This window comes from Dermacentor variabilis, chromosome 11 (genome assembly GCF_050947875.1).
Source record: "Dermacentor variabilis isolate Ectoservices chromosome 11, ASM5094787v1, whole genome shotgun sequence".
Classification (NCBI taxonomy): Eukaryota; Metazoa; Arthropoda; class Arachnida; order Ixodida; family Ixodidae; genus Dermacentor; species Dermacentor variabilis.
In genome coordinates, this window is record NC_134578.1 from 48032095 (window position 1) to 48055189 (window position 23095).

A 23095-nucleotide genomic window follows, 5' to 3' on the forward strand; every position below is an offset into this window, starting at 1 on the left:
GCTTAAATTGACTAGAGCACCACTGCTTCGTTAGAGCCATTGAGACACAAAGGCCTGGAGGCATGTGCTTTACAATACTGCTATCGCAGCGGCAAACTCTAACGAGAAGAAGCGCTACGAATGTAAGGGACTAAAAACATGTAGGACAAACTCATTCAAGAAACCGAGGGCTGGTTTGCTGGTAAAAAGTGTTTTTTTACAAAGAAACATAGTCTGGTGAAGTGGGACCCAATAGCGGTATGCCAGAGAAAATGTTTCTTTCTCTTAGCTTCGGCTTCCCGACACTCCAGTAGAACGTAAATGCACAACATAACTGTGGCTTATTGAAGTGGAGCTTATTATTTGTTTCATTTTCCTACATGCGTTGCCAGTAGCTTCGCAGTTTCGTTCGCAAAAAAGGCTTGAGATCTGTGGTAGGAATAGCATTGCTAGGATTAATAGCTTGCATGTAACTGATGTGGCCATTCGGTGTGCCCATACATTACCCTCCATGCATCTATGGCCAGGAACCCAACACAGTTTCGCTATATAAATACAGAATATATGTAGATATAGGCAGTTTGACGCGGCCAAAACCTCTTCTTGCATTTCGAACTTCATTATATATATACATATCTACCATAGAGAAGAGGAGTTGCGTGGATAACAAACAGGATGAGGTTTCGAATGATGTATTTGTTAAAGAACTCTCTTGAAAAAAAAAACGGAAGACTCTTTGTCGAGACTAAGCCTGACACCATTGCCAATGGCGATTTGTTGCGTCGGAAACACAACGGAGGCATATAACCCGTACGCTGCTATGTAAATGCTTGTTTGTTTATTAAATACCTGCGACATCGTTTACACCTATGTCTATCGTTTCAATGTCTTCTGAGTCCGTCATTTCAAAGGTGTCATCTGTAACGATGCCGGCTTGCAACTCATGGCCGGTGAATTGCTTGAGCTTTAGTGGGTCCACATCCAGCATGGCTGCTTTATGTAAGTCCTTGGCCCGACATGTGGTACAGCAACCGCGAGATCTGCATAAATGGGATGCGGGGGGAGACCAGTCTCTCGCTTACTGTGTTCAGGGATGGTAGGTGTGCCGGCTTGGGAGGGTAAACGTAGCCGTTAATGGTCGAGAAGTTGGGGATCTTACCGGCGCGAAGCGATTCCACGCACGTTCGGCACACGACAAACGTTTCTACGTGCCGCCCGAGGAAGTACTGCCGCAGTAAGTCGTGACTGCATGCGGGTGCTACACGGAGGTCCATGGCGAACCACAGCCGATCTCACATAGAGCGCGTGCCGCCGAACTCGTTCTGGACGAAGTGTCTGTTCAAGTAATTTGTGGCCACCTGGAACTGTCGCAGCGCCGTTTGTGGATCAGGAGGAGACGCGTCTTCCATGGCGGCGTCGGGATGTAGTTCTCCATCCTCATCATCCACTTCACTCCACTGGCTTGTACTTGCTCGGCTTGCCGCGGCAAGATGGTGGTCACGGCACTTCCGAGCTGTATTTGCTTTGGTACCCGGATATGCAGCGAGTCGCTTCAAACGCATTGCCTCTCTTGCTTTGGCCCACCGCACCCCTGGACTCTTTGGTGTCGGACGCGCCTCGCCGCCCTGATGCTTGCGACGTATACGCTCAGCTTCTCTTGAGCACCGCTTGCATTCAGCGGCTGCCGCACGTCGCGTGTTGGAGACAGTGGTTTGGTGAGACGAGCCATCCTTCCCACACGATACCGCAAAGTAAACTGCTGCCACCGCCACCGACACACCGCAGCCAAGCAGACGGCCGCGACGCGCGACTCGTAACAGTGACGTCAAGCCACACAGCGCCCAATCAGGAGGCCACCTAAAGCACCAGACGACAGTGACGTCAGGGCGCACCGTTGAACACACTGCCGCCACGCGTGCCGATGTGATGAGTCATCCCGCGCGGCGCCAAACCATTCGGACGCCCGCACTTGACGACAGTGATATCACGCACGCGAGCAAATCAGGAGGCGCATACCCGCGTCTCGCGACAGTGACGTCACGACAAAGAGACCATTCAGGAGGCTGGAAAACTGTGACTGTTTCTGCCAACGGCAGATGACCTTGACAACGAGCCATTAAAGGCTTCCGACTTAATAATCATAACTGAATCTTAAATATATGTAAGCTGAACATTTGATTTCGTAAAATAACATTTATTAAAGGTGTAGTCGCCTACTTTGCCCCCGCTCGTAAACTCAAAAAACATAACTAACATTGCTCCCTTTCTGGCAGTTATCCTGCAGAAGGGTCGCAAAATTTTTCAAGGCACTCAAAAACTCGTTTGCTGTCTTCTATGTGCATGCTGCTGCCATAGTTCATGATTTGGAACTATTGAAATCACTTGTGTTTGCTTTCTTTTTTTTAAATTATTTTCGGACAATATATGAAGTATTGCTATTACGCTACGCAGTTTGCCTCGAGCAGAAGAAGAAGCCTACCACGGGTGTTTCCCATCTGATCATTTCCTTTTTTCTCAAAACACAAAACGTTTACTTTTAAGCTCACACGCCCAAATTGTTAACTCCCTTGTTATCATTATTATTTTTAGGCACCTAATTAAACCGCCCGATTCTTGGCCAATCCCTCACTGTGGGTTTGTTAGTTAGTTAAATGGGGTTTAATGGCGCAAAAGCGGCTGAGGCTATGCTGCGCCAAACACGAGGTGTTTTAAAATCCAGTTTGTGAAGGAAAAGGCTGGGTTAGTAATCTATATTTTATGTAAAAATCCAGTGTCGTGTAGAAATTTACGGACGTCACATAATGGGACTAGCGCATCATCCCCTAAAATCAGAGCAGGGTGTAAAGGTATGTGTAGTTGATATAATTTGTGCAAAAGTGTTCGTCTGTGTGTTTCCGTCTGCGTGCATGTGAGTAATATGTGCATAACTGTTAGTGGCTGTAGACATTTCTCGCATGTTGGTGTGTCTTCTTTCGTAAGTAAGTAATTGTGTGTGAGGTGTGTGTGCCCAATGCGCAGTCGGCATAAAACTACTTCGATGAACCGCCCCTGATGATAGCATAACTTCCACTCGCCAACTATGGGTTTCGTGAGATGTAGCTTATTGTCGGCACAAAGGTCCCATTCGCGTTGCCATTTTACCGTTAAGGCTTTTCTAATTGCACGGATGCTATCTTTGTATGGGAGTGTTGTGTTTGTAATGTCTTTGTGCGCTGCCATCAATGCATATCTATCAGCTTCTTCGTTACCCGGTATCCCAACATGGCTTGGGACCCAGCAGAAACGAATTGACCTCCCGTATTCGTTAAGCACCACCATGTTTAAAATGTCTCCAATCAAGGGTTCACACTCAGATTTAAAATTTAGAGCCTTTAGTGTGCTTAAAGAATCTGTGTATATGACTGCATTTTTGTGTTTATCAGCGATAATCTTTTTTACAACAAGCCATATAGCAAAAACTTCGGCCGTGAAGACAGAGGCGTGTTGTGGCAATCGAATACTTGTTCCCCAATTTTCCGTTACGGCCCCCACTCCCACGTGATCTTTTGTTTTAGAGCCATCAGTGTAATATTGCATGTTGTTTTGATATTTGTCCTGAAGTGCACGGAATTCTTGTATAATGTGTTCGTGTGGGATGTCTCTTTTCTTTAGATGTGTTAAAGTCCAATCACAAAGGTATGTGAAATCGTACCACGGGGGCAAACGCTGCGGCTTTCTGGCAACCTGTAGGACTTCGCAAGAAATGTTATAATCCCGAACATATTCCTCATATCGCAGGACAAGCGGTTTAATCGTGTTTGGTTTATTTGTATAGTGTAGGCGTGAGTTGCATTGTGTGAGTATATTGTAGCATATGTGTTGTGGTGATGACTGAATCCTTAGTACGTAGGAAAAAGTGAGTAATGCTCTGCGCTGATGTAATGAGGGTTCATTACACTCTACATATAAACTTTGGACAGGTGACGTTCTGTAGGCGCCACTTGCCAGTCGCAGTCCAAGGTTATGTACTGGATCAAGTCGCTTGATGTATGACTGTCTGGCTGAGCCGTAATCCACGGCGCCGTAGTCTAAAAGGCTACGCACAAGAGACCGGTAAACTCGTAAAAGGCACGTTCAGTCGGAACCCCAGTGCTTATGGGACAAAACTTTAAGGATATTTAGAGCTTTATTTGCTTTAATCTTTAGTGCTTTTATGTGAGTTAGGAAATTAAGTTTGCTGTCAAAGGTTACTCCTAAAAACTTATGATCTTGTTTCACCGGCAATATGGTGTCGTTCAATTTTAGGACTGGATCGCTGTTTAGTCCTCGTTTCTGAGAGAACAAAACAGTAACTGTTTTCTGTGTGGAGAAACGGAAACCATTTTTGTTAGCCCATTGTGTAAGTTTATTTATTGTCATTTGAAGCTGTCTTTCACAGGTTGGCAAACTTGAGGCGCGGCAAGCTACTTGGAGATCGTCTACGTAAACAGAGTGCATAAGAGATGACGGTATAATCTTATTAATTGAATTCATCTTTACTGTAAACAGCGTCGTGCTGAGAACACAGCCTTGCGGAACGCCATTTTCCTGTGTAAATTTATTAGAATGAACTGAACCCAGACGTACCTGAAATGTTCTGTTAGACATAAAATCAGCTAGGCAATTCAGCATTTTACCACGAATGCCGAGGTCAGCCAGGTCTCTTAAAATTCCATATCTCCATGTGGTATCATAGGCTTTTTCTAAATCGAAAAAAACTGCAAGACAGTGTTGTTTGTGTAAAAATGCATGTCGAATTTCATGTTCAAGACGGACAAGATGGTCGGTGGTTGAACAACCCTTTTTATATTCACACTGATGGGGGTCTATGAGGTTCCTTGATTCTAAAATAAATGAGAGTCTTACATTGATAATGCTTTCATATCATTTTGCCAAACAGCTTGTGAGGGCAATGGGTCTGTAGCTGCTTGCGGATGTTGGGGATTTACCGGCTTTTAGAAATGGAACTACTATTGCTTTTTTCCACTCTTCGGGCATTATACCAGATTCCCAGATTATGTTGAAAAATTTGAGGAGAGCCTCTACAGATGCCTGAGATAGATGGGCCAGCATGGCGTAGTGAATACGATCGTCACCTGGCGCTGTTGTTTTCCCTGTAGAGAGGACTCTGTTTATTTCTTGTTGTGTCAGGGGGGAATTATATGGTTCATTTGACGCGCCAGTAGTGGGCAGCTTCTGTTTTTCAGCGGACTGTTTGTATTGCAAAAATTCCTCTGTATAATTCCCTGAACTGGATACATCATAGAAATGTTCGCCAAGTATATCTGCCTCTTCTTGTATTGTTGTTTGTGTGCCTGGACATGTGAGTAGTGGAATTGTGTACGATGAGTACTCTCCTCTAAATTTTTTTACCTGCTCCCACATTCGTTTTGATGTTACTGTACTGTTGATTGAAGATATGTATTTTTGCCATGAAGATTTTTCAGCATGTCTTCTAATGAATCGTGCTTTGGCTTTGGCTCGTTTGAAGTTTAAGAGGTTGCAATAGGTTGGGCACCTCCGTAGGATTCCCCAGGCCTTATTTTGTTCTTTTTTAGCGTTGGTACACTCCTTCGTCCACCAGGGGTTTAGCCTTTTGCTCACATTTCCCGATGACTGGGGTATCGCCTTTTCTGCCGCTGAGATTATTACCTCAGTGAATTTTTTGTTAAGTTCATGAACGCTTAGGTCTGGCGAAAAGACATCTTCCAGTTTCGAATTTTCCGTAAAGAGCGGCCAATTAGCCAGCTTTAGTTTCCATCGGCGTGGCCTAGTGGTTAAGGTTGATGGTGATGATAGGAGTTTAATGACTGCTGGTAAGTGATCACTATCATATGGCGTGTCCAGGGCTTCCCACCTAAGATCATTAAAAAGAGATGGTGAGCAAAAAGCTAAATCTAAACAGCTAAAAGTGCGGGCAGTTGGTGAAAAGTACGTTGGGGCACCTGAATTTAAAAGGCAGATATCATTGGATAGGATAAAATCTTCAACCAGCTGTCCTCTTTGGTCAGTTTTGGCGCTGCCCCAAAGAGTACAATGAGCATTAAAATCCCCTACTAAAACAAATGGTTCCGGTAATTGATCTGTTAAATTTTCTAATTGTTTAATGGTGAAGTGGGTGTGGGGTGGTATATACAGTGAGCAAATGGTGATGGTTTTGTAAGATAGGATGGTGACAGCTACGGCTTCTAAAGATGTATTCAATTGGACGTTTCGGGTAGGAGTGCCGCCCTGCACGACTATAGCCACTCCGCCTGACAAACGGGTGGAACAATCGCGGTCCCTTCGGACAACGGTGAAACCTTTGAGAATTTGACTATTTTTTGGACCGAGATTTGTTTCCTGAAGACATACGGCAACTGGTGAAAAGATGTTGATGATGTCTTTGATGTCACCTAGATTGTGCATGAGACCTCTACAATTCCAATGAATAATAAAAGCCATTTTAAAATTGAAAGGTAGGAATTGGCACTATGGAATGAATAAGAGGTGAGATGTTAGGTGACATGGAATTTAAAAGGCTTATACAAATGAGCGATAACCTTTAGGTTATCGCTTTCTTATTCTGAGTGGTTATTGGGATCTTGTCCCTCTTACCGCGCTCAAGAGAGCGCTTGTCCTTTGCTGTCAATGACACCGGGGTTTTTACGTCGACCTCCATCGCTCTCTCTGAGGCGCTGGAGGACCGAGAGTTAGGCGCCGAGACACGTGTCTCGGGCCTTGGGGTTCGCTTGATCTTAGGGCCCTGCGGGACTGGTGTTTGCTGGGCCGTCGAAGAGGGTGGAGCAGTACTGACTGCTTCCACCACGGGGGCGGGAGGAGTCACTCCGGCACCACTGCACGTGGGCTCGGAGGACTCCGGAGGCCTCTGTGACGCTGCCCCCGCCTGCGTCACTTCGGCATAACTTCTTCGCGGAAGATACGATAGCCGCTTTCGGGCTTCAAAGAACGAAATTTTTTCTTTTACAGTTAGAGCAATGACTTCTTTTTCTTTTTTCCAGCAAGGGCAGGACCGTGAATAAGCTGGGTGATCTCCCTTGCAGTTAACACAATGTGGGGAAGAGGTGCAATTCTCAGATTGGTGTTCGTTGGAGCTGCATTTAGCACAAGTTGTTTGTCCTCGGCATACATGTGAAGCGTGTCCAAACCTTTGGCACTTGAAACATCGTCTGGGGTTTGGAATATATGGTCTTACATTGACTTTAACATAACCTGCATCGAGCGAGGTAGGCATTACACTTGTTCCGAAGGTGAGTATAACGTGTTTGGTGGGGATTTCTTGATCGTTTCTGCGGATTACTATTCTTTGTACTTTGGTAACATTTTGTTCCTGGAAACCTTCCAGCAGTTCCTCGTCGCTTAATCCAATAAAATCTTCTTCAGATATTACTCCCCTACTTGTATTGAGTGTTCTGTGGGCTGAAACAGTCACTGTCGCCTCGCCAATACTGTTGAGTTCAGACAGCTTATCTGCTTGGTCTTTACTATTCAATTCTAGGAGGAGGTGCCCGCTAGACATTTTGGAGGCTTTGTATGTCTGTCCGATTTTATCTTTCAGGCATTTGGCGACCAGGAATGGAGAAAGCTTTCTAATAGGCGTGTTACTTTCACTGTGGACTACGTAGTATTTGGGGAAAGATGGAGCGTTGCTTCGAAAGGAGAACTGGAATGGTACTTCGGTGCGGCATCTTTTGAGACGCCGATCATGGACAACAGAGATTTGAGCTGCCATAGGAAAGTGTGTGTTTTCGGCAACAGCGCCGACCACCCACCACGGAGCCCAACGAGGGGACGCGGCAGGGCTTGTGTCCAAGCCTGCACGACGCCAGCCGTACGCCGTCACTATAACCAAATATGGTGTACCCAAGGTAGGATATCCACACAAGCTTAACCCTTGCCGCCGTGGAGAAAGGAAGTAAATGAAAGAGAGAAGAAGACAGGAAAGGTAAATAAGTGAGAGATAAAGACGAAGGTTTGAGGAGAGAGAGACAGGAAGAGGCGACTAGCGATTTCCCCCGGGTGGGTCAGTCCGGGGGTGCCGTCTACGTGAAGCAGAGGCCAAAGAGGTGTGTTGCATCCGCCGGGGGGGCCTTAAAGGTCCGATCACCCAGCATCGGCTCAACCTCCAGGATCCCCCTTTCCCCGGACACGGCTAAGCCGCGCACGACTACACGCGGGAGGGTCCAACCCTCGTGTGCTCGGGTCCGTGGTGTCGCAACACACCAAACGCCTGCTGACGCAGACGCGCCTGCGGGGCTCACTGTGGGTTTGTGCCACGGCCACTCAGGACAACAACAACAACAACAACTTCCTTGCAACATCTACCCTGCATCTACCCAAAATCCTGCCCGACCAGAACAAACGCTTCACATCATGGGTGCCCGGAGGCTAACGAGAGTTGCCGCTGTCGGAGTCGCATACGGCGTCAGCTGGCTCCTGGTCGATGTGCTGTCGCTGCTCGCATACCCCTACTGCGACCACCCGACGAAGTGCTTCGACTACGAGGAGGAGCTGGCCGCCAGCGTGGACCCCGGCGTGGACCCATGCGACAACTTCTACGAGCACGTCTGCGGCAATTGGGACAGGATGCACCCGGTTCTAGAGACGAGTGGTCCTGGTCAGCACCTTGTGCTTCAACGCCGGGTATCCGCGCTCGTGCTGAACGAGCTCGAGCGTTCGCCTCCCAAGCATCAAGTGAAGGCAGTTCGCAGAAGCGTTTCCGCATACCAGAGATGTCTCAACGTTTTTGTGGAGCGGAGAGACGACACCAAGGTAAGCCAGCGCTTTAGCATCCCGACTGCGTGACTGGACGGTACACGAGAAAAGAATAGGAGTAACCAACGGCGGTTCCTCTTAAGACACCGAATTCGGGCAAGTCTTCTAATGCATGTGGGCTTTCTGATAAGCCTGCGCGTAGGCGACATTCAGTCAGCATAGCGAGGCTCTTGATAAAGAGCTGCAGATAATTATGACGTTCAGTCGCACGTGGTACATGAGTAAGAACACTGTTTGGAATGCAGATTCAGTCACAAGTGCATTAGAGCAAAAACATAAGAATTAGCAAAACCACATGATTTCATCGCCCTGCTTGTCCTTCTTACGACAAAAACTCTTGTCCATAGATAACCCTCCCTTCCAAAAATGCTCCGAAAAGGCAATTTGCGAATTATTTCAGAAATACAAACAAACATACATTCTGCTTGAGAAAGGTAACAAGAAATTATTTGGTTTAAATGGTTGAATGCGCAAAATAATTTGGAGGCACGCCATAGTTCAGGACTCCTGATCAATGTCGATCACCTGTGATTCTTTGCCTTGGCCGCGTTGCATAGTACGCGACAGATTTCGCATTTCGCCCTCATCAAAATAGAGTCGCCAGAGCGAGTATCTAAACCTGTCCCCTCTTGGATTAGTGAGCCAGTGCCTTTTACACTGCGCTGTGTCAATTATTATGCGTATTTGAGACAATCTGCTCACTGTGCGCTCGTTTTTGTATTCGTTCTTTTAGCGGGAAGTTGTGGGAACTCGCAGGAAACTTCATTATTTTTTTTCAATTATTTGACTGACGTTGATGACGTATTCACGATCAATTGATTATTCATAAAGGAATTAAGTGCATTCACTCGACAGAAGTTAAAATGATGCCTATTTGAAATTGCGAGCATTCCTTTGTTACTCGTCATTTACGTTAAGCTTATGGCACGCAGTGGTATAACGTGAAAAGCGGGATGGTGAACTCGAGTAGAGAGCCTTATTCTCGTTCCATTTTAGTACCTTAAACAAAGGGGGTGGAGAAAGGGGACATAACTTGTGGGATTTAAAGCGAATGGACAATGCGGTACTAACCGGCCTCACATACGCAAGCGGTTTGCAACAGCACTGAAACACTGCGATTGGCAGGTGATGGCAGTAATGTGCAGAAGAAGGCCGTTGCACACAGTGGCTGCTCGAAAAAATAATAGCGAAGGAAATGTCAAATATTCTTCGCGCAATGTTTCGATATTAAAGATGCATTAAAGTGTGGCAAGTGTGCTGAAACTGTTATTCGTTCGCAATATTTCACGTTGTGTCAATAGAATAGTGCAAGAAGAGAAATGCCTATGACAGAAACATGCAACCTTCTTTAAGGGATACCTTGGGAGGAGATTCCTGCTGTCGCAGGTGTGTCATATCTGTAATACGGAACTGGATTCTTCGTCAATAATATAACGTCTATCGATTTCCGAGGAAGAGTGTTCGGCAGTGCAAAGAAAAGTGCAGAGATGTTGCCTTGGCGATGGCAGCAAAGTCCTTGCGAGTGGCACTGACTAGTTTGGAAAAGTCACATACCAAGTAGTAATCTATTTTCCTTAACTTTCGTCGGGTGACCACGTGAGCTACATTGGTTTAAAATGTATAATTTTAACAATAACGGCACGATAGCATTCGCAATAGTGACAATCCAGGGCAATGCGCTCCCCTAATTTCTTCATGAATGAATGAATTAATTCAGGGCTTTCACGTGTCAAAACCGCAAATTGAATGTGAGGTTCGCCGTAGTCGGGAACTCCAAAATCAATTTTTACCACCAGGGGAACCTTAACGTGCCAGAAGCGCAGAGAAAACGGGCGTTTTTGAATTTTGTTTCCCTCGAAATACGGCCGCATTGGCCTGGATTTGATCCCGCGACCTCGTTTTTAGCAATGCATTACCATAGCCGCTAAGCCGGTGCGACTGGTGCATCACTTATTTGTTTCGGATAGATACTATCGTCAAGCTACTCGACACAGCGATGTATGATTTGCACTTTTGATTCAGCGGATGCGTAGCTTTAAGCAGAGTCAGGCAGGTCGTAACAAAAAAAAATATTTCGGCGTGATTAGTATTTCTTGCGTAGGCCAGTCGCTGCGCTAAGTGTTTCAGTTATGCACTGCATGTGCGCGTAAAACGGGGTTATCCATTGGATATTTAGCAGTACGGCTTACCTGCTTCCACCAAATCACTTCTATCCAAGAACACTGTTTAAAAAATAAAACCGACGCTATCTATTGTTTTTAGTTTTCGAATACAATGAGCTAACAGGCGTTCGGCCTTTCGTGTACCTTCGTTCTCGCTCGAGTTTTCGTACATGGCTTGCATTTTAGCTCAAGTGTAACTCGTCAACTCGTGAAATCGGTGGTGTCTGTCTGAAACCCGGAAGCAAGGGGACGAGTAAGACGTCTGGAGGTGAAGACAATCGCGCGGCGAGGCAACTGCGAAGGGGCGTGGTGACCGCGCGGTAAAGTAACGGCATCTAGAGGAATGTATAGGTAATGTTACGCCAAGTGGGGATGCAGAAATGATGCAAAGGGTCGCGGAGGAGGAAGGTAGGCGGAGGCGCGCTGGGTGGACCTCCTCAGGCATTTCCTGCAGGTTTTCTTTGCGATGCATACATACAGGGTTGCGTTTTCCCAATTGCTAATAGGTACAGCGGGGCGTGGCGCTTTTCCCGGTGCTCGACGTTTTAGCGCAGGCGCGAGTAAGAACCGCTACGAGAGAGGAAATTTGGGGGACTTTGTTCCTTGAATATGTGAGTCTTCCCAGGCACAACTGAGGAGGTTTCTTAATGCGTGTTGTATGTGTTTGTCCCCTAGGCATGCCGGCATTGCGGTGTGCGGTCCAGTTTGTTCACGCTCCGCCGCTGGCTGCGCGTGCGGTGAGGCAGTGGGCCCGGACGCCCCATTCGGTGATCACTGTGTCTGAACGGGCAATGTCCTCACTGCTGCTGTATAAATCGCGGGCCGCTTTTTTAGTGGCGACGACGGATTGCATTTTTTAGACGCTGCTCTAGGAGGGCACATGTAACTGGCAAACGCAAGGCCTCAGGAGAGCACCTGAGCTTATATTAAAGCAGGTGGCGCAGAATCTCCGGGGCATCCAAGCGGTAGCGGCGGCATCAAATCTGGAAGCACGGCGGCCAGTGGGTTGGAGCCGTGGAGGCAGAAGCGTGCCATGGGGTGTCCGCATAAAAAATTGGCTGTCCGCTATCGCGGACAGCCGATCTTATACTCCCGTGGCACGCGCAGGGCCTCTTCGAGCCCCAATCCACGCACCAGTCCGGGTTCTAGCTTTGATGTCCCCGCTGCCACGTTGGTGTCCTGGAGGCGCCGCCAATAATAAGAAATAATGACACGTTGTTTCAATTAGTAAAAAACACGACTGAATAAATATAATTGCGTCAAGCCGCCAACTTGCGATGCTAACTTGAGCACTACCGCGCCCCGCGACTTCTCTCGGCATGCCTAGGGACCAGCGCATAAAACACGCACTAAGAAACTCCTCCGTAGTGCCTAGGAAGAGTCGTATATTCAAGGAGCAAAAGTACCCATATTTCCTCTGTCGCACCCGCTCTTACTCACGCATGCGTGCAAACGTCCATCATCTCCGCACGTGCCGCGCCCCGCTGCACCTACCAGCAATTGGAAATACGCCTTTATCTCGAAAGCGATCTGCTTTGGGGGCACAGTCTACGTGGGCCGACAGCTCGTAGCAAGATTGGCCCACCAATATAGGTAAAATCATCGTTGAATCAGCTGGTCTGAGCTCGGACCACATTGCATCAGACATCATATGCCCGAACGTCAACCAAAACATAATTGTGGCGAGTACGCCGGAAGCACAGAATGCTGAGAAATATCGGAGAATAATGTCAATTAACCTGGATGGATGCAGCTTCGAGATCAGTGCATATGAGGCTGCTCCTCGCAACACGTGCAAAGGGGTGATAAGGAAGATTGACTTAGCAGATAGATGATCCGGCGGAGCGTGAGAAGAACATAGTCTATCCACCAAACCCTTTTGCTCTCGCCGTTAAAAGAATCAAGAATACTGGTGTAGTGATCATCGTCTTTGATGGACAACAGGTTCCGAATTTCGTCAGATACGGCCCGGTCCTCGTAAGGTGCTCACCATACACGAAAAAAGTCGACGTATGCTACGGTTGCGGTCTGCTCGGTCACAGAGCTGACGTGTGCCCGTATCCGCAAGAGTGGATAACCCCAGGTTGTGGTACAGTGAATCCGATTGACGAACATTAGTGCAAACCCAGGTGTTAATTGTGTGGCGGCCCACACCCAACGGCGGACAAAATCTGTAAGAAGCGCTATACAACTCCATACGCGGTCAGAAAAGGGAGAAACGAAAGAGCACTAGCAACCAACGTCAACAAGGACAATAACGACCCGCCGCCAAGATCAAGGTGCCATGTCAAGTCCCAGAAGAGTGGGAAACTTCACAAGTTATGCTGATACCGAAACCGGGTAAACTTCCAAGCTTGGACAATTTAAGACCAATATCACTTACGTCATGCGTAGGGAAGGTCGCTGATAATGCAAGTCTTAAAGGGTAACTGAAGAGTCTGTCGAATTCAATAACGTGCTCATATACGGAGGAGGAAACCTTATAAATAATGCATGTAAAATTTTGGGGGGGATTTTTTACTTATGAGTGACGTAATCGTCGGTTAAAATTGCGCTGTCGCTCCGCCCACCGTCGAGCACCGCGCGCTGCTGCTGACGCTGACGATGCGAGTGGAGACCGGAAACCGCGGCGTAGTGACGTCAGCACTGGTGTTCCGTTCCTTCGCAGTCTCCGCGACCCTGCCCGACCGCGCTTGTTTCTGCTTGCGTGCCGTCATAATCTGCTTCGCTCAACCCGGCATTCCTTTGTTTTTGTGTATGTAGAGGGGTAGTTGACTTGCGCAGCTTCAATTGAAGTGGTGCCGTCATTCTGTGCAGCCTACAGTTGCACGAACACCAGCGTCCGCGACGATGTTCCATTGCTTCCCACTAGACAAGAAGCTTGCAGCTAAGTGGGAGGATGCTGTGAATCGAAAGAATTTCAAGCACTCAAGAACAACAGTACTGTGTTTTAACCACTTCCGTGACGACGATTTCTACCAGAGTTTATCGATAACGCGTGAATCAGTGAGAGTAGGACTTGATGCTAGCAGGCTTTCTAAACGCAGCGCTAGAAGGTCGGGGCAACGAACACATAAGACGGGAAGGGTGCGGGCGGACGGATGATAACTTGTCTTGGAAGACCTTATGAATACACGAACACGTCAAAACCTGGATTTTCATTTACTGCTAGCTCCTTCGTGTTAGCCCGCTGAATGGAAGGTGTGCATATTTATCCCCCGCCCTTGACGCAGGTTTGGTCGCAGATCGGCGTCAATTTTCTATTCGCAAGTGTGTTGTGAAAGTGCCTACATGCAGCTACCATAACCCAGTGCCTTGTAAAATTTGCATTTGTTTGAAAGCCGGCGCACGCCAGGACGCTGCGCTCCCCATCTAGCGCACACAGAAAAACCGGCCGTCTCACGTAGCCGACGGAATTCACCGCCTTTACGGCTCCGGTTAGGAGTAGCGTGCGAATGGCGTGCTGATGAGGATCAGTACACGTGCTGCAAGAGCCGGAAAACGTTTCCCTCATGTAAACCGTCTGTGTAGATTACCAACCGGTTTGGGCCAGCGCACAAATGCCAACAATCGCATCCCCGCTTACGTTCCACAAGGAGGCATGTAGGAACATAACAGTACCGTTGTATGCCCGGAGACGAACTCACTGAATCGCAAAATGCAGCTTTGAAAAAAAAACTCACCAAAGAACATTTCGAACGCAAGGAGATGCTAACACTTCGTTTTCGTTCCCGTCGAAACCACTGCTTGCTACCAGCATCTTTAGCTTCTTCGAGAAGCCGGCTCCTCGCAATCGGCTCGTACATGTAGGGAGCAACGCCGAAATCTTCGAGAAACGTAAGCTGTCCAAATTTACCATTACCCTGTCAGCAAAACAACAGCGCCAGACCACCTTGCACCGTGCTTCATGTGTAGCGGCAGCGGTCGGTCCGGACGAACGCCATTGTTGACTTCACGAGGCGCCAGACCAATCACAGCGGCCAATCACAGACCAATCATTGCAATGCATGCTCACTGACCTGGAGAGGCAAAGCAGAAGAGTGGGTCTAAAAGTTAATCTGCAGAAAACTAAAGTAATATATACACTCACAACATGCTGGGCTTTAGGTCCGCACTTTCCATGCAGGATGCCATGAAGCAAATTAAAGATCACATCCTCGACGGTACGTAAAACAAGGCAAACGAGGCAGGCGAGCTGCCCCGAGTCTGCTGTTGCACTTTTCGTCGAAATAAAATCTGTTTGCGGTTTCTTTAGCTCAATTTTGATTCGATAGTAGAGTTCGGAGGGTTACAAACCGTGACGTACAGCTACTCACTCTTTTTTTCTGGAAAGCCCTACAGCTTCCTTTAATAGGCTAAAAGACCACTTAAATCACAATAATATATACACTCACAACATGCTGGGCTTTAGGCCCGCACTTTCCACGCAGGATGCCATGAAGCAAATTAAACACCACATCCTCGACGGTACGTAAAAATGCTGAAATATATATATAGCGGTCCCACAGCCATCGTAGTCCTCCATAACGAAAGCAACAAAATCCCTATAAAGAAAGGCGTCAAGCAGGGAGATATGATTTCTCCAATGCTATTCACCGCGTGTTTACAGGAGGTATTCAGACACCTGGAATGTGAAGAATTGGGGATAAGAGTTAATCGAGAATACCTTAGTAACTTGCGATTCGCTTATGATATTGCCTTGCTTAGTAACTCAGGGAACCAATTGCAATACATGCTCACTGACCTGGAGAGGCAAAGCAGAAGAGTGGGTCTAAAAGTTAATCTGCAGAAAACTAAAGTAATGTTTAACAGTCTCGGAAGGGAACGGCAGTTTGCGATAGGTAGCGAGGCACTGGATGTGGTAAGGGAATACATCTACTTAGGGCAGGTAGTGACCGCGTATCCGGATCATGAGACTGAAATAATCATGAATGGATAATCATAAATAAGAATGGGTTGGGGTGCGTTAGGCAAGCATTCGCAGTTCATGAACAGCAGGTTGCCATTATCCCTCAAGAAAAAAGTGAATAATAGCTGTGTCTTACCAGTACTCACCTACGGGCAGAAACCTGGAAGCTTACGAAGAGGGTTCTACTTAAACTGAGGACGACGCAACGAGCTATGGAAAGAAGCATGATGGGTGTAACGTTAAGGGATAAGAAAACAGCAGATTGGGTGAGTGAAGAAACGCGAGGTAATGACATCTTAGTTGAAATCAAGAAAAAGAAATGGGGGGGGGGGCTGGGGCAGGACAAACAATGAGGAGGGAAGATAACCGATGGTCATTAAGGCTTACGGACTGGATTCCGAGGGAAGGATAGCGTAGCAGGGGGCGTCAGAAAGTTAGGTCGGTGGATGAGATTAATAAGTTTGCTGGGACGACATGGCCACAATTAGTACATGACCGTGGTAGTTGGAGGAGTATGGGAAAGGCCTTTGCCCTGCAGTGGGCGTAACCAGGCTGATAATGATGATGACTCAACGGATATTCTACAAATACTAAGGCCATACTCGGATTAGACTTGGAAAAAGCATTCCACAGCATCAAGCATATGTAAATCCTCAAAACGATAGAAGACATTGGACTCGGGTTGAGGACGTTTATATACGTGAAATCCTTTCTCGAAGCACGCACTGCGAGGATAAAGGTCGGCGACACAAACTCGGAAGTGGTTCAGCTCGGAGATCTAGCTCGGTGATCTCCTCCTTCCTTCAACCTGTGCATGATTGGTCTGTCCAGAAAGCTGTGCAACATTAAGGGCGTTGAACATACCATATATGCTGATGATCTCACTATATGGTGTGCTGGTGGCAGTGAAAGGCAGATACAGGACGCAGTGACTGAAGCGGTCAAGACGGTGAAGGAGTACCTGAAACCCACTGGACTCAGGTGCTCCCGACATAAATCGGAGTTGTTACATTATAGACGTGAAAAAGGGGGCAGGTCTAAAGGCTGGAAACCTTATCGCAAAACAGTATACACCTACATACAGAAACTGGCGTCAATTTACCCCGAGTCAACATGATCAGGGTACTAGGCTTTTTCGTGAATGCAAAGGGTTTAAACCATACGGAAGTCAAGAAAACCACCCTTGAAATAGACAACGCGTGCAGGATGATCCGACGCCTGGCAGGATGACACAAGGGCATGAAAGAAGATAAATTCATCAGGTTAATATCTCTTTCGTACCCTGTGATATTTTATACGCCGCTGCTATGTACAACTGGACGCAGGTTCAACTAAAGAAGCTTGACGCAGTGATCAAGAAGGTTGTTAAAAGCGCATTGGGGCTCCCAATTCGAACTAGCACTGCAAAATTGCCCAAGTTAGGAATACACAACACGGCCATGGAGATCGCGGACGCTCAAGAAACATCACAGATAGCGAGACTATCTACAACCAGCATGGGAAGATCAGTCCTGAACAAGATCATGATCAACCCCATTACGGATTCAGCACTGTACACTAAAGTTCATCAAGAATTCGCAGACAACATAATTGTCGCACCGCTACCCAGGAATATGCACCCAAAACATAACATCAACAGGAGAGTTGCACGAGCCAGGGCGTTAATCAAGAAGATGGATAAAAGAAGCAGAGGAGCGGCTTTGTTGATTCGGCTGCCTACAAGGATCGAACTAAGTTCGCGTCGGCGGTAGTGGATCATCAGGCAAATGCACCAACTGCCACCACGGTCTACACTGGAAAACCTGAAGAGGCTGAACAAGTTGCCATTGCATTGGCACTAACAGACGATAGATTCACAGAAATATATAGTGACTCGGAAACAGCTATTAGAGCTTTCAATATGCGAAAGATTGCCCCACATGCTGTGAGAATAAGTAACATAATGGACACAAATGTTACACGTCATATTTATTGGTTCCCGGTGAACCTTGGTTCACTTGATGACATTCTTGTGAATCCAAATAAATCGGCCAACAGCGTCGCCCGCGAACTTTCAGACTGGGCCGCTTTTACATATGGTTTTGATTCTGCTGGATTGGAGAGCCTACAGAGAGAGACGCGCATTACATACAATGAAATTACAAAACAATACTACATGGAAAGGAGTCTTCCACCCCTTCACTATAAGCTAAACAGAGCACAAGCAGTTACACTTAGGTAATTACAAACACATCCTTATTATTTACCTGCACGAATAAAGGAATCTTATGACATTGCAGTCATGAATTTTATATGCGAAGCATGTGAAAAGGAGATATAGACGCTTGAAAATCTGCTCTGGGAGTGTGGGTCGCTTGGTCCTGGCATTTCCCGGAATCGGTTTTTAGGAATGATCAGATCTCCAGATCATATCCCTCGAGTACTGACTGCCCAGTACGCCCGTGATAGGGCTAGGAGCCTTGACCTCCTGGTCGCAACATGGGACTAGCCAGGCAGGTGGTAACACCTTGTATAGGACCAGAATAAAGTTCTTCCTCCTCCTCCTCGTCACGTTTGGTGCGCTGTGTTCTCACTGCTCAATTTGCGTTGAAGCGATAGACAGCAGGAAGGTGATTTCGCGCGCCGCCACTGCCACGGTTCCTCACGACAGAATTTGCAGCGAGTGTCCACGCTCGTCGAGTGTGAAGAGTTGATGTTTGCCTCTGCGGGCTGACACCATGAAGGTTTAGATAGTAAGCGAATGTTTACAATGGGGCCTACTACTCCAGCGGCTGCTGCTTATGGTGCGGCCACGTGAGCCCTGTCTTGAATACGACTTCCGATGTGTACAGTGTAGGCGTCTACGCGCACCGAGGGCCGATAGGCACCCTGCAATGAAGTTTGCCTGTACATGTCGCGCCACCTAGCAGCGGCGGTGAGCACCCGCGGGTAGGCGCTGACCGTCATTTCGCCATTGTCCGTGGTGTGCTCAAACCCGCCTGAAAGCCAGCTTTTCCAATTTCCCAATGGATTCATCGCGGCTTCTTGGCAGCTCCTTCGTGAGAAGTGTGAACAAAAAGAAAAGCGCAGATAGATCTGCTTTAAGGATTGTTAGATCCGCGAAAGGGATGTCGGTATCGAAGTGTACCCCTTCCCTTCAAAACCGGGGAAACAACCAGGTGGCTGAAGTGGATCATCGCGGTTCGTGTCGGTCTTGCGAATTTCTATTAAACGAACTAAGACGTAAATGCAAAAACAAGAAAAAATAAACTACCAGCAGCGGCATCCGTAAAAACACACAATAAAGCGTCAACTGCATAAAAACGCGTGAAGTTTTTCGCGCTCTTGTAAATTAATTTACGTATACTTGTTTAGCTCATCTTACTCCAAAACGAACTCGCAGTGGTTGTTACGTGTCAAATCTAGCTTCGCAAGCGCTCCGTGCTGGAGCTTCGTACGCGCTGCGTTTCTTCCTGCGCCAAGATCCAGCCGCGAATTCTGCAACCGAGCTTATTTGTGCCGAAATTTTCTCGCGCTTAGAACAACAGAACTAAGGTTGGAGTACACTGCAGCACACGTCGAATATTCGAAAATTAGTATTTCTCTCGCGCACGCTAGCGGATATTTGTTCAGTCTTCACTGTTCAGTCTTCACGTTGTCTAGTTTCAGCTGATTGCTCTCTATGATGCTTCAGCGGTAATGCCCTCTCACATTCAAGCCCTAACGACAATACCAGAATATGCTCGAGGCGCTATGTCAACGGAGAAAAAAGCACTTACCTGAAAATTCGCCAAAACCTCTACAATTGTGAGGTGCAAGGCACGCTCCAAGTAATGAAGCGACAGTTAACAGTTCAGACACGTCCACGGCCCTATTTTCTCATTTAGGCGGCATAAAATACTTATTTGTTAAATAACTTTGTGTTCGTCGTCGTAAGCACGCTTGATATGTTATGACAAATATTTCGCGACCGGCGGTGGTTGCTTAGTGGCTATGGTGTTGGGCTGCTAAGCAAGAGGTCGCGGGATTAAATACCGGCCACAGCGGAAGAACTTCGATGGGGTCGAAATACCAAAACACCTGTGTAATTAGATTTAGGTCCACGTTCAAGAACCCCAGGTGGTCCAAATTATTCCGTAGTCCCCCACCACCGCGTGCCTCTTAATCACACCGTGGTTTTGGCACCTAAAACGCCATAATTTAATTTATGCACCTCGCGCTGATGTCCGTGATGTTTACTTCTTTGACACGATATACATGGTTGTAGTCATAAATCTGACGTCCTTTCTCAAGCGTCGGTGGTCCAAGATGGGCCTCGATGTTTTCGATTACCTTGAAACCGCAATTTAGAACGTCCGACAGGTTTCAAACCAGCGCCGCAAAAGCATCCCTCCGTAGCAGCGGCCGCCTCGGTGTTTCGCGCAGGTGACACGGTGGCGCTGACGGCTGAGCCGATCGCTGCGCCGCCTGACCATTGCAGGCCGCCCATGGCGTCGTTTGCCCTCAGCACTCATACGCTTGCGCGTCATCCGTGTTCACGAAGTAACACGTCACTGTAACTTTTTAGTGAGTAGTCTGGCACGCTTCACAACATTAACGAATATATTATGGCATAGCAGCTGCCCTAGGCATTCAGCTATCACGGACGGAACGGCCGCAGTCTCCGAGCCGTTGTGGCGTTACGCGGCTGAACAATAGGTTGCGAGATTTAGTCCCCGTCGCTTTCGGAAGATAGTAGAAAGTTTTAGTGTAGGGGACGCAACGTGTTGGGGCCCCTAGCGCTTGGGTGCGTTTGCGTTTGCGTACGCAAGCAGAAACACGTTATAGGTTAGCGGCCGCAAACGCAAGCCGTAGTGAGGTCGCATGCGCTCGCAGCGCCATCAACGTCTGATCTTCGCTGCGTTATCATTTTTTGAAACACGAAATTAAGCATATGAAGTAAATCACATAAAACAATTCTTATTAAAAGCAATTAATAGAGAGGTTTACAGTGTTCGCTAATCGGGTAAACGCAGGCTGGGGCGTTGGGGCCGAGCCATGAACTAGAGCGGCCTGCATGGTGCTGCCACCTGGTGGCGCAAAGCTCAAACAGACAAAAACAGCTAATATTGCAGTAACCAAGTGTATTTTACTTTGCTGCGGGTATAAATTTTCGGCAGCAACACAATTACGCCAGTGCCGAAAATTTACACCAGCAGCGAAGTAGAATAGACTTGGTTACAGCAATATTAGCTGCTTCACGGCCGGTCTCTAGGGGAGCGAGTGCGCGCACCCCTCGAGACTGGCCGTGGGTGCTTTTGTCAGTTTTAGCTTTGCGCCACCAGGTGGATGCACCATGCAGGATGCTCCCGTTTATGGCTCCGCCCCAACGCCCCAACTGCGTTTATCCGAATACCAGACACGCTAAACCTCTCTAATGCATACAAGAACGACGTCTGTCGACACTTGGCGAAAGATTTATTAGATTATCTACCCGCTAACTACTCGTAAGTTCTCCTACAGCGCGAGTGTCACGTGGGTAACGTGACCATTTAGGGCCAGCGATGTTTTCGGCCGGCCAAACAACCCAAGGACGCAAGTAGACGTAGAGGTCCGCGCATGCGCAGTACCGTCGCCCCTAGTTCTTGCGTACGCAAGCCGCTTGCGTCCCCTAAACTAAAACTCTCCAGTGAAGTACGAAACGCCACACCACCTCCCATGTCGTTGCGCATGCTCTTCTGCAGGCACTGAAAACCACATAGCCCACAGCGCTTTTAGGTTTCTGTGCTCTTTTGTTCAACTGTGGTTCACAACACGTCGCTACGAGAGCTCGAACCACGTACAGCATACCAGATTACTTCAAGTAGGCTGGGGGACTTCTTGTCACCGCCCCGTTTCCAATGAAATGCGAATAAATCATATCATCATTGCTATTTACTGCTCCGGCAACCAAAAATTCAGCAAACAGTGCTAGGTTTAGAGACAGCTTACACTTTTTTAATAACAAGTAGAGCGTTTAAAACAATGTTCACATGTTATAATGTTTCCTAAGAGAAGACGCCAGCAAATAATTGAATTATATATTTATTGAAGTGCCTGTTTACCAATAGAAAGCATAAATTACTCATACTCTCATGATCGCACTCTTTCTCCATATTAAAGAATGGCCTTTTGATCCTGTTTATGTAATTACAACCCATTTTGAAGAATAACAAAGCATGCATAGAAAGGGACAAAGTGACTAATCAGACAGGGGCACTGGACACTGAAATTGTACCTTTGGGAACCGCTGATGTAGTAACACTGAATGCGTCAGCAATAACGACCAACGCATCCTAATGAAGCAGAGATGCACGATTTTGATTGTTTATTTTAACAACTGTATATTCTCTAGCCTTGTTCAATATCAAGAGTATTTACTACCAGCACATCTAAAAGCAGGCCGTTGATACTGGGTGAGCTTTATAAACCCCGGAAAGAGAGATACGAGGAGGACACTGATTCGTTTATATGCTGCCCGCAGGTGATGTTCGAGATCTTCAAAAAGTTCAACTTCGAATGGCCTTCCCTGACGCTTCCCATAAAATTTGACCTTATGGAGTACCTGCTGGGCATGTCGCTAGAATACAACTTGGCTACTCCCGCTCAGCTATACCTCGTGCCGTACATAAAGACCTACAAGCGTTACGGCCTCGGATTTTCTGTCAGTCAGATATTCCAAGGCCCGAAGGTCCCGAAGGACATAGCCGAATGCATCACCGTGGTGGCGCCGTCGGTGAAACGTGATTTGGCCATTGCGTTCGCTGAGCGAATCCTCGCCGTTCTGCGAGACCTGAGCACGTCCGTAGGCGCAGTGCTTTCAAGGCTACAGAAGTGGATCGTCTACACCACCGTCAAAGAACTGGCCAGCGAGGCCGGCGGGCTTGGCATGATAGCTGCCTGGCTGAAAGTCATCAACGACCACCTGCCGTATGATCGGGCTGTCAGCGATACGGAAGAGGTTCTAACGTCCGGCAGCAGTGGCTTGCTTCTCAAAACCATCCTGGACAATGGCAAGCGGTGACGGTATGCGGATATTGTGCTGTACGCTGGCTGGCAGATTCTCGTTGCTCTGCGTTCCGCGGTGTCGCCTTTGCTGGTGGAGTGCCTGGCGGCCAACGACCTTCATTCCCAGATGGACTCCGGGCTAGAATTCCTGAAATCCACGCGCCAGGTTTGTGTTCCTAGGGCAAGCTATCACGAAAACCTGTCTTGAGGCGGCGGCTAACGTTTATGTCTCGCTAGACATGAAAAA

General features: G+C 47.5%; 1 protein-coding gene across 1 annotated transcript; it reads left to right on the top strand.

The window, feature by feature from the left end:
* The first annotated feature begins 996 nt into the window (after positions 1 to 996).
* On the top strand, positions 997 to 23095 carry LOC142563244 (uncharacterized). The gene is made up of 3 exons (XM_075673797.1): positions 997 to 1075; positions 8285 to 8769; positions 22325 to 23095. The coding sequence occupies exons 1-3, from the start codon at positions 997 to 999 to the stop codon at positions 22862 to 22864; spliced, it is 1104 nt and encodes a 367-aa protein (XP_075529912.1). The 3' UTR covers positions 22865 to 23095.